We start from the raw sequence: 12,495 nt of genomic DNA on the forward strand, positions 1-12,495 counted from the left end.
GCAGTTTGACAACCAAGCAGGACAAAGCAAAGCTGAATGCTCAGTAAGAACAGCGGGCAGTGCTACAGGTAGAATGGTGAAGTCTTCTTCTTAAATGAACTCTGTGGGCTAGCATGTTTGGGTGAAGAAGGTGCTGTTGCCTGAGTAAGAAGAAGTGGCTTATGCAGCCCTTCTAGCCACTCACCACAAGTTTAATAGTAGCAGCAGCAATGCCTTGATGGTTCACTTTTGTGTGTTGTGAAAGCTGAATAAATTCTACAATAAGCACTTTAAATGAAATTGACCATAGAGAGATGGCACGTAATCATTGAAAGCAAGTGCTGGTTACATTGTGCTTGCTGAACGTTCTCAGCGCTCTAGTCTCTTCCTTGCCTATGTCCATTGATTGACTTGTTAAGGAAGCAGCCAGATATTGATCTTGAATGGTCAGGATGAAAACAATTTTCTATAATGGAAAAGAGATTGACTGGGTTTGCACAACATGACAACCCACCATGGGCAGCCAGCCATGGTGGGTTTGTCATGTTGTCTGAACCGAGCATGTTCTCCGCAGGGTGACTTAATTTTTGCAAACAAGCCACCCTGAGAACCCATGGCTTGTTGTAGGGGTGTTCATACCCATGGTGGGTTGTTGTGTTGCCTGAACCCAGGAGAGGAATTTTATCATGGGTTGCTGGTATCAGCTACAGAGCCGCTCAGGAAGAGTGGCAAAAAAGTCTGTGCTACTCTTTGCAATCTTTCCAGTGCTGCCTCCATCCTCTGTCACCACTAACTGCCTCTACACAGATGCCCAGACAGCACTTTGGAGGGACCATCACTTGTTTGCCATCTGTTCTTTAAAATTTTCCAGGCTTTGGGAGCATGCCAATGGGGTCATTTTTTAAAAAATTCTGATTCCTTCACAAGTGCGCAGGAGTGCACTTCCACCTGTCTGATATGTGTAGACCTGCCTTCTCAATTTCTTTGTATTTTTCAGTGACTAATCCTAAAGGGAGCCACAAAAAGGGAGCAAACCAATAATCTCCCCTTTCTAGCCTTGCTGGAGATTCTGGGAAGTGTTAAATGGGAGGAGGACATTGACAAGTGTCAGTAAAACAATTAAATGCCAGTTGGGAGGTATTGTCCGTCCCCCCTTTTTGGTGCACCTATTTTTCTCACTTTGGTGCTCCCTTTGACAGCTGAAACATACAAGGAAATTGACAAAGCAAGGCTATGCATATCAGACAGGTGAAAGTGCACTCCTGCGCATTTGTGAAGGAACTGGGGAAAAACAACTATTAAAAACAACAACTAAAAACACCAACAATCCTATTTGCATACTTCTGAAGCACCGGAAAAAAGCTGGGGAATGAAAAGGGGTAGTGATAGGAGCAGGGTGGGGTGGGGGTCAGGGCAAGGATACAAGATGGGTTCTGCCACAAGGTTGCCTGGGATACATGCTGGAGCCGGCTGGAGGACTGAGGGTGAAGCCACAGCAATCCTGATCATCTGTTGGGTGTTCCATGGGTTGTTCTGAGAAAAACCAACCCCCCATGGCTTATTCGCAGGATGGCTTAGCATGACATGTGAACCCGCCCATTAAGTGGAGGATTGATTGTGGTGCTTTGTGGCAGAAAGTGTAGGCAAATGGAAGTGTGAGATGTAGGGGGATGGGGAGAGGAAAGGATAGAACAATCATAACCATGCTTGGAATGGTACTCCCTTTAGGAGATGCTTCTCAAATCTCCAGTGTTGTTGTGTCTCTACTGATCATTTCTTTCTGCTCACAGACAATCTGGAACTGAATGCAGAAGAAAAAGCTGCGTTAATTGCTAGCACCAAATCACCTATTTCCTTCTTCAGCAAATTGGGGCAAAGCATCTCTCGGAAACGAACACCAAAGGTAGCCACAGTAGACTTAGAACAAAGATTGTAGGAAGTGTGTTCTTGTGCTCATGTCTGTCCCAGTCCAGCAATGAGAATTCAGAAACAAGCATCTCTGTGCATGTACTGTATCTCCTAGTGGGTTGGGGACAGCACACACAAAAGGGTCATAATATTCCATTTCCAGGACTTGTGTCTTGATATGCATTTGAAACTTTGTGCAGACTGTGTGCACAGTTTCTAGAGCTGTGTTCGGAATCATATGTACAGCTGTGAAAGGAAGGCCAGAGTTGTCAGTTTTGACAGTGCCAATCAGGGATGGGGCTTGATCCTTCAGACAAGGGATGGCCATTGTCAGATTTTTAAAGCTGTTTGCGTGGCTTAAAAATAGTATTTTATCTATCACTTTGTGGGAAGGTACCCATTCTCTGGGAAGGTTCCCATAAGGTGGTTAGTTATTTAGCTAATTTTGGAGAGGTGGAATAAATATAAAATATGTACTTTAACTAGGCAGTTAAAACTCTGCATAAAGCAAGGGGAAAATAGCATTTAAATACAATCTCAATACCAGCTTAAGTGTAGCAACAAAAGGGCAATTAAAAAGTTATGCTGTAGGCTTAGGTGAATTTCCTGGGAAATGCAGTCAGACAGTTCTAAAGTGCTGATTCCAGTGGTCACACGTGCCGTCAGCTATGCTGGCTTGGTGCATGGGTGGAAAGGTAAATGTGGGCACTTTGGGTTATTGTGCTGGGACATTATTGATTATTTTGATGGAACCTTGCATAGGCTGGACTGAAAGGTTATGAACACACACATGCTCACCCCAGTAAAGGTGAACACCTGTTTTAGATCGGGGTGTTGAACCTCTTTCAGCCCAAAGGCTGTACCCCATTCTGGAACAGCTCTCAGAGACCGCATTCCAGTGGTGGGTGGGTCCAAAGACAAAAGGGGCAGGGGCAAAAGACCAGCATATTGTAGCTTAAAGCGCTTACTGCCAGTAACTAAGCCTTAGGAGAAGCATTTCAACCTGTTAGAATGGGGGGGAAGCTGCACAAAAGCTGGGAAACCACCAAATGATCAGTGGTTGGGGGAAAGAGGGTGGGGCCCGGGGAAGGTGGTGGGGCCATCTGGAGAACCCCAGAGTGCTTGATTGTGGAACTCCAGGCAGACCTAATTTAGCCCTTGAGCCTGAGGATCTGTACACCTGTTTTAGATAGAAAGGCAGGGTCAGGTATCCGTTTTTGTCAAAATACTAAGTGCATTTATAGGATTTATTATAGGCTAAGAAATTGGGGACTCAGGCTTTTTCTCTTTTGTGATTAGGATAAAAAAGAGAAAGATCTGGATGGTGCAGGAAAGAGGAGGAAAACAAGCCAGTCAGAGGATGTAAGTAATACTGTATTCAGCAGTGTTTCTTCCTTTTGTCTTTCTGCATATGCCAGGATCTTTCCCATGGCAACTCGGTCTAATTCACATGATGAATTCAATACACAGTGACCTGATTCACGTGTAACAAGAATCCACTGTGGGTGAATTTCCCTGTGGGGCTTGTCATTGTGGCAGCGGCTGCCATTTTGAATATTGGAGCCACGGCAGGGTGCGCTGTATCTTGTCATTATGTGCGAATCTGGTAGGTTGGGTTGTTGGGGTGATTGACAAGCCACACAGAACCCTTGGGCTGTTTTGCGGCAAGCTACGGTGCCCCCACTGGGACTCGAATATTCAGAATGGCGACTGCCACCACAGTGAGAAACCCCGTGGGGAAATTCACCCACGGTGGCTTCTCATTATGTGCAGATGGGACCAGTGTCTAGGAACATCCATGGCCAAATGGGCAACTTTACACTGAACAATAGGGATTCTTGCCTAAGATTTTTTAAAAGTAATAATTTCTATTCCGAAAGTTATTAAAAAAAACTCTGAATGGATGCTGGCGGTACAGAGTGGGAGGACCAAAAACAGAGAACACTGGGATGTAAATTTGGATGTAAATTTGCAATGGTTAGAGGATGGGGTGCCTTCCCTTAGCATAGCTATCAAATCCTCTCCTGTACTGTCACCTGAACTTTGCAGAACTATTTCCCTGTTTTGCATAATTTATTCTGATATTTATGTTGTCTTTAAAAGTTTGGAATCCTGTTAAGTGAGAGCAAAAGTTTGAGAGGTAAGATATTCAGCAGAAACAGAGCACAGAGTCACTCAGTAGAATATTGAGGTCTGTATTGGCAGAATAGGAGTAGGCAAGCTAGTGTTCTCCAGATGTTTTGGGTTTCAGTTCCTCTCAGCTCCAGCCAGTATGGTCATTGGTAAGGGCTTATGGGAGTTGTAGTTCAAAACATTTAGAGGGCACCTAAGTTGCTTACCTGTGCAGTAGAGAATCCTCAAAACTTGCCACTGAAACCCTAGTCAAGACCTCTTTGGCTTCTAAACCTTAAGAAGACACAGCCTGACAGCCACACAGACTTTAGAGGTGCTGAAAGCAATTGCTAGGCCTAATGCGGAGGTAAACCTGTGTCTGGATTATACCACTTCAGACTGCAGGTGGTGGCTCACACTTATAACTAAATATTCCTTTCTACAAAAAATACACACATTAAAAATCCCTGCATATAGACAATTAAATGTCAGGAAGAAACATTTTTGCCTAGCCTTTTCCTTGGCATACTAGTTCTCTATGTTCAGGGGGCTATTTTGTACAGAGGATTGTACAGTCATGAGAGCCCCAACTTGCTACAGCTCAGAAACAGGTGTAGGCGTGTGTGTATGTGTGTCCATCTGTCCATCCCAATCTGATCTTTGTGAAACCAGATCATCCACCCAAATTGGCAGAGAGATGTAGCTGTGTTGAATACAAAAGGCTCTGCTTAGTCATGGCTTATCATACTATGAGATGTGCCCCAAGCTATACCTGGGTAGTATTGCCTTGATATGTTTGGTGGTGGTGGGGGGGGGGGGTGACCTTTCAGGAATCTATGAAAGTATTCAGTGCATTAAAAATCTGTAACCTTGAGTTGGTGGGATTTCTCTCCTTGCATTCCTCTTGTGCACTTGACAAGAGGGCAGCCAGTTAGCTCAGGTTGGCAGGTTTCAGGTTACCTTCACTGAACATCTAGAGCTCTTCAGGGTCTCAGGCTTTCTCAGTGCCTCCTACCTGATCCTTTTAGTTGGATGGTGGGGATTGAATCTTGGACTTTCAGTGTGCAAAGCATGTATGCTGCCACTGAGCTATGATTCCTGCCCTGTTTGTTTGCAACAGCCTTGCACAACCTGTATCCTCCATTTTAAACTACAACTCCCATCACCCCCACCATCGACCATTCTGGCTGGGGCTGATGGGAGTTAGAGTCCAAAGCATCTAGAGGGCACCACGTTGGAGAACGTTATTTTACAATTTGTTGCTAAAATTGTTCCTGCTGTTTTGAATGTACAAGTAGATGAGCATAGCGAGCAATGGAAATGTGCAAAGATAGAAGGCATATTTCAAATCTAAGAGCGATGCACAAAATCAGAGTGATGCACGAAATGGTTAGAGATCCATTAATGTATAATACATACTGATTTGTATGTATTACACATTTGTATGTATTACAAAGGAGGACACCTCCCGAAGCTGCCGAGAAGAGAGGCCCACCCTGGTGAGCGCCCTGACAGAGAGAAGAATCGATGCTGCCATTGGGAATCAGAATAAAGTGAAATCCATGGCAACACAACTGCTGGCCAAATTTGAGGAGAATGCCCCTGTGCAGTCCACAGGCATCCGAAGACAGGTAGGAAAGGGCTTTACATGTTGGATGTATTTTGGACCTCAGCCAATGGTTTAGCTAGCAGGATCTATATTAATTTGGGGGGGGGGCACACAGGGATGACCTTGAAGGCATTTTGACTTTGACCAGGATATCTGTCTGTTCCCATTTAAGTCGTACATGGCTACCATAGTTTAAACATCTTGAGCGTAAAGGAAATTCACTACTTTTCCAGCCTTTATGGGCCTGTACTAGTTTGAGAGAGGACAGTATTGGAATATAGAGTATCCCTGGTGTATTGCAATGTGTTGAACATATGGGAAGAGTTTCCACAGTTTTCCCTGTGAATCACTCCATGCATAACCAGCTCTTCTGCTTGGGAGAGTGGGTCCTGGTAGCTGGAGCTTTCATCTCCCAGGCATCCTGGCTGTAATTTAATTGCTTGAGCATGGCAGAGAGAGATTTTTATTCACTGACACACACAATCCATTTTTTCATGTGCTACAAGCAGAGTTGCAAGTGGAACCATGATAGAAATAACCTTCAGCGCAAGGTGTACATGGATTGAAACAAATCCATCTGGCTCAGGCAAGCAAGCTATGCTATACATTCCAAGGGAAGACCAACAGCTCCAAACAGGCAAAATGGAAACTTTGCTCCTTCCATTAATATGGTAGATTCTGAGCATGAAAGTAAAACAAAGCCAAGGAACGCTCAAAGAGCCTTCTAGCACAGGTGTTGGCTCTTGATCTCTCTCCAGTTCTGCCTGTCTCCAGTGCTTCAGGAAGAAGGATGCAAGACCAACAAAAGTCTCAATAGAGAAAATGGTTCCTGAAGCCAATAACCTCTGCTAAGATGTAAGATTCTAGTAATAGGTCCATCCCTTTTCTAGAATTAATGAGCTTTTTTGCTCCCTCAGTTGTTCAGGAGAGAATTCTAGGAATTTTATTCCTCTAAGTGTTGGAAACTCCTTTCATTTCTAAGCTAAACTTATTAAAATAACCAATCCAAATAATAGGAGACAGATGGCCTTCTTTCGTGGCTAAGTTTCCATCTTCCTTTTTTTCTTTACTTTTTTCCACTTTCATATAATTTTATATTTTATTTGCCAACTAATTTTTCCTTACTCCGTTTTTTTTCTCCTAAATGTCTGTCTGCTGACCTTCCCCCATCCCCTTGTGGGTTTCTTTGTGAGTTTCGTTTTGCCTTTTGTGTTAATGCCCTCCGTGGCCTCCGTCCTGCTTTCTCTATGACCTGCATGCAACAGCCTGCCCAGCCTTACCAAGACCGTGCTCTCAGCCAGCCAGCCTACCGACCACGAGAGCAAGGCCGCCTTGCCCCATTACCTCAATGGAAACAGGTAAAACAAAACTGGATGAATGATTGCAACTCTCACCCCCATCTAACCACCCCATTGGCTGCTGCTTTTCCATACCAAACTACCTCCAGTATTCGTGTGTACAGGCGCTGTTTTACGATGGAGACCTGTATGTCATTTTAAGTAGGTATGATGGCTTGTATCAAAGAGCTACAATGCCTTTCACTTCACCCCTATTTCTGGCAATCAGTGACTGTTTGAGCATAAATAACTCTCAAATGCTTATTTTATCCATATAACATTGTTCAGTCATGAGATCACTCATGTAAAGGATCCTCATTATAATCATTCTTCATTATACATAGGAATTGCTTTCCTGTCAACTTGCGTAAACCAGATTTTTGCTTTTCGGGGGCTTTGGGAGTGGACTGGGGAAACAGTTAATGTGTCTTAGCATGTGCTGGTATCCATGAGGAGCCTGCACAGGGAGATCTCAACACTGGAAAACATAATGTGAGAATCAGCTCCATTTCTGAAGTAAAAACAAAAAATAAGACCTACCACGAAACGTATCTAGTTCCTGGAGTGAGTCTGCTGTGCTTATTTGGAGGAATGGCTGATTTCCCAAAGACTCATATTAGGTAGGTGGAGGTCACTGTGTACCAAGCAGTGTGTTCTGTCATAGATAGTAAGAAAATGTGAGCTGTCCACTTTTCTTGGCACTGTTACAAACTTTTGCCATTCTTGCAGTAGCTTCAGAGGAATTCCTTCCCCTCAAATAACTTTATTCCACTTGTTTCAGAAATGACATTGATTGCTGCTATGTGTCGAAAACTTTCTGCAAACTGTTTTTAGAGGCTCTAAGATTTTCTTCATCATTCTCAACTGAAGAGTTATCTTCTTTTTAAAATGGAATTTCATTGTAGTGTAGTTAAAAAATTGGAATTTGCCTAACTGGAAGAGATAATTGAGAAACCAGATTTTATCATCTTCTCTTACTCTGACTTGTGGTTGCTATACTAGCATTATTTTAAACATTGAGTACATAGATTCTCTGTAATAAAACATCTAATGGCTGGGAAGTCTTTTCATCCCATGTGTTAACATGAGCAAATACAAATAATTTAGTCAATTAACACAGGGATTACTCATGCATTAGTACTACTTTTTGTAGCGTAGTGTTCACATGTACAGGAATATACAGATTCGTAAATAGGGAAAGAGTAATAGTGATACTGCGGGACAGGGGGAGTGCGACCCTGTTGATTCTTCTGGACCTCTCAGCGGCTTTTGATACCATCGACCATGGTATACTTCTGGATAGGTTGTCTGGGTTGGGAGTTGGAGGCACTGCACTACAGTGGTTCCGCTCCTACTTGGATGGCCGATTCCAGAAGGTGGTGCTGGGGGATTATTGCTCTGTGCCATGGCAATTGTGCCATGGGGTTCCACAGGGCTCTATTTTATCCCCTATGCTGTTTAACATCTATATGAAACCTCTGGGGGAGGTTATCGGGAGGTGTGGGCTGAGGTGCCATCAATATGCGGATGACACCCAGCTCTACCTCTCTTTCTCATCAAACCCAGATGAGGCAGTGGCTGTTCTGAATCAGTGCCTGGGCACGGTAATGGACTGGATGAAGGCTAATAAACTGAAACTCAATCCAGACAAGACGGAGGTACTGTTAGTGGGTGGTTCGTCTGCCCGGCTAGGTGATATTCAACCTGTTCTGGAGGGGGTTGCACTCCCCCTAAAGGATCAGGTTCGTAGTTTGGGGGTGCTCTTGCATCCAGAACTGTCACTTGAGGCACAGGTGAACTCAGTGGCACGGAGCACTTTTTATCAGCTTTGGCTGGTATATCACCTACGCCCTTATCTGGACAGAGATAGCCTAGCTACAGTTATCCATGCTCTGATAACTTCTCATCTGGATTACTGCAATGCGTTATACGTGGGGCTGCCTTTGAAAACAGTCTGGAAACTTCAGCTGGTCCAAAATAGGGCAGCAAGATTGTTAACAGGGACTGGCCAGGGAGCTCATATTACACCAGTACTTTTCCAGCTGCACTGGCTGCCAGTCCATTTCCGGGCCCGATTCAAAGTGCTGGTATTAACATTTAAAGCCCTTAACGGCTTGGGGTCAGGTTACCTGAAGGATCGCCTCCTCCCATATGTGCCTGCCCGGACCTTAAGATCATCATCAGCGGCCCTTCTCTGTGAGCCCCTGCCAAAGGAAGTGAGGCGGGTGGCTACTAGGAGGAGGGCTTTTTCTGCTGTGGCACCCCGGCTCTGGAATGAGCTCCCTAGTGAGGTTCGCCTGGCACCTACATTGTACTCCTTTCGGTGCCAGGTGAAGACCTTTTTATTCTCCCAGGCATTTTAGCATTTTAGCTTTCTAAACTTACAGCTTTGCTGTTTTAAATCTGTATTTTAAACTCCTGCACTGCTGCTAGGTTTTATTGTGGTTGTATTGTTATATTGTGGTTTTAATGTTCTATATATTTTAAAGTGTTTTATTGTGTGCTGTTTGGTTTTAATTTTTGTGAACCGCCCAGAGAGCTTCGGCTATTGGGCGGTATAGAAATGAAATAAATAAATAATACTGCTTCTAATATTATTTCTTCACTTTGCATCTGCTTAACACCCAAATGGAAAAGGGCATAAAAACTAGTTAAGGTCACCAGCCTGCAGCACAGCTGATGAAGTGAACTCAGTTTCAGTAATGTCATGTTGCTGACAACTTTCTTTTGGCTTGCTTATAGTAGCTAGCACCATCTACCATTCAGTCCACCCCATTCCATAGAGTATTCACAAAGTATTCACCTTTTAGTTTTAGGTGGCAGTCATTCCACCAGAAGGTATATCCTTCTACCCTGGCCAAACTTGTGTACGCCTTTTGAAGACAAAAGGAAGTGGGAAATGGCAGATGGGGTTTATCCAAGTCAGCAGGATACTTTTGAATGTGGCAACTCAGCTCCTGCTCAAGCTATACAGTTATTAGGAATTATGTGCTGATTACAGTACTAAGAACCATATAATCAATCTGCAAAAAGAGAATTGTAGAAGGATACCTATGCAGTACAAATTTTGCTTTAAGCCTGTAATTGAAATATTAGGCTCCTATAGCACAATCCTATGTGTGTTTAATTCAGTGTATTGAACTGAACTGGGCTGACCCGTACAAGACAGGGCTGCAGCTGTAGGACTGATTCACATAACAGTTGCACATGCGCTTTGATACATTTATTTTTATCTAGACTGGTTGTTTTATTCACCCTTTGTTCTGATGTGCCCATGGGGAAGCAGTCATATGAAAGCTGATGTCAGGGTGGACACTGAGCCCATAGAATCTCAGAGTAGGGATGTCGGAGAATTTCTCCACGAATCTCCGGGGGGCTGAATGCCAACGCATTCGGCCCCCTGAAATTGGTGGGGAAACGGTCCGCCCCCCCCCCCCCGGGATGGGACTTACCTTCGGCGAATGTCCCTCGCGGCGGCGGTGCGGCGGCGGCAGTAGTGCGGCGGCGGCCGGTCTTCCGACCGGCTGCCTCCACCGCCATTTCCAAGTGAAAAAAACAAACAAACCCCAACAAATGTGATAGGCTACGTAAAGATTTACGTAGCCTATCACGGTGTTTTTTGAAAATCTAGCCGTGATAGGCTACGTAAATCTTTACGTAGCCTATCATGTTGTTGTTTTTTTTTACTTTTTTCTTTCACAGCAGAGAGGCGGGGCGCTCCCCCCCGGCCAGAATTTCGGCGGGGAGGGATGGGGCGGCTCCCCCCCGGCCAGAATTTTGGCAGGGAGAGACGGGGCGCCTTCCCACCCGCCAAGAATTTCGGGGGGAGAAACGGAGCGCCTCCCCCCCCCCAAAAAGCTGCGGGACCAGGTAAGGGACTTTCGTCCATCCCTATCCCAGAGTAGTTCTGATTCTGAGGAAGAGGAGCTGCTCCTGGGACAGGAGCGCGCTCCTCTTTCCCAGGGCCAACAGCTGACGGAGATTCCTCCCACCGGCATTCCTAGCTTAGATAGCAGTCCTGGGAGTGACAGAGCGCGGGAAGCAGACTTGATGGACGCACGACGCCGACGCAGAGAGCGGTGCCAAATGGAGGGCGCAGAAAGGAGGCGTAGTGCCCAGTTGGCGCGCAGACAACGGTTGCGCCCAGAGGATCCAAGGGAAAAGGGGAGGGACTCTCCCTAGCCCTTAAGTTCAGGGTCTGCCAGTGATTCCCTTTCAAATGGGGACCAACTGTTCCAACTTAGGGCATAGGTACTCTGCTGCTCATATCTAGTTGCCAACAGTAGAGTTGTTAAGTTGTAAAAGAGGAATAAAGCTTTGAAAAGAATCCCTTTGTCTGTGTCTGGACTTGGCTACTGGATTAGACTGAGAGAGGCCTCCAAGGAGCCCTTGACAGCTATGATGGGTGTGATTCAGTTTTCCAAAGCTGAACTGCTTTGGGAGCTTACCTCAGTTTCCATTAGATTATCCTCTGTGAAGAGAGTGCTGGTAAGGAAGTGCTACTATCTTGATCAGTTGAGAACAGATCACCAAAATGAGCCATCGAGATAGGATAAGGAAAGATTCCAGCCTGTGAAGAACTTTTCAGAAGCATACTAATGGGTGGAATAGGCAGAAAGGAACACAGTCTGCCCCCAAACAGTTGATGGATAGAGTAGTGTCTCTTTAATACCTAGTGGCATTAGGTCCTTATCACATTGTTTCTTGCTTGGTTTCCCTTGTGATTTGACAAGGAGCAATTGTCCAGGGGCAGCATTGTTTACATTTGTTTTCTTCCTCACAAGAGTCTAGGATCTCTTTTTTGTGGTGAGGTTAGGATCTTGTTGTTGTTTCCTTTTACTACCAGTTTTTGGAAAGAGTACTGTTGGCCTTTCAGGAATTTTAGGGGTAGTCAAAGCTGCTTTTGTTGGGCTTGTTCTTGATGAGTTTCAGTTTTACTTGCTTTTCATACAGTTAATAACATAACTTCTGGTATGTTCTAGGACCCTTTTTGAAGGCAGAAGGAGAGGTTTTCAGAACTGCCATTTAAGACCTCAACCTTATTCTAAACTATTACAGTGGCCCCTTATGGAACTTCTCTGTGTCTTTGGCCATTTCAAGCATGTGGAAATGTAGCATCCTTTGACTTCTTTTCTTGAGAAGACATGACAGCAGGTGGTGGATGGGAATTCCAGTGAAATAACCCTTTAACCTTTTATTCTTGGGACTGTCAACTAGGGGCAATAAGTGATTCATTCCATATATGCTGTTGGTCAAATCAACATTCTCCTGAGCCATTTATTTGCCCATTGTGCTAGTTTGCCTTCATTTTTAGCACTACAGTGAGGTTATACAGTACAAGGAGAGGTGGCCATGTTATGTTGGTTGGGGCAGGGTATACAAATTAAGGAAATAATTCTTTAAAAAAAAAAAAAAAAACACCATCAACTGTGGAAATGCAGTCTTCATGTCTACTGATCCACCAACACACAAGCCAATAGGGCCACCTTTTTAAGCAAATGGCATCTTGGGGATACTTCTCTCTACAGAGAATGTCCATGATTATGCTAT

General features: G+C 44.6%; 1 protein-coding gene across 6 annotated transcripts in view; it reads left to right on the plus strand.

Moving 5' to 3' along the window:
- MICAL3 (microtubule associated monooxygenase, calponin and LIM domain containing 3) overlaps nucleotides 1-12,495 on the plus strand; it is a 243,144-nt gene that overhangs the window by 114,629 nt on the left and 116,020 nt on the right. For all 6 annotated transcript variants that reach the window (XM_084809267.1, XM_084809261.1, XM_084809264.1 and 3 more), the window contains exons 14-17: nucleotides 1,770-1,882; nucleotides 3,187-3,249; nucleotides 5,457-5,630; nucleotides 6,874-6,966. In XM_084809267.1, coding sequence (XP_084665393.1) covers nucleotides 1,770-1,882; nucleotides 3,187-3,249; nucleotides 5,457-5,630; nucleotides 6,874-6,966 — 443 coding nt within the window. The remainder of the gene's footprint in view (nucleotides 1-1,769; nucleotides 1,883-3,186; nucleotides 3,250-5,456; nucleotides 5,631-6,873; nucleotides 6,967-12,495) is intronic.

Source organism: Heloderma suspectum, chromosome 7 (genome assembly GCF_057233095.1).
Source record: "Heloderma suspectum isolate Gila_16-S chromosome 7, 16-S_ref, whole genome shotgun sequence".
Lineage (NCBI taxonomy): Eukaryota > Metazoa > Chordata > Lepidosauria > Squamata > Helodermatidae > Heloderma > Heloderma suspectum.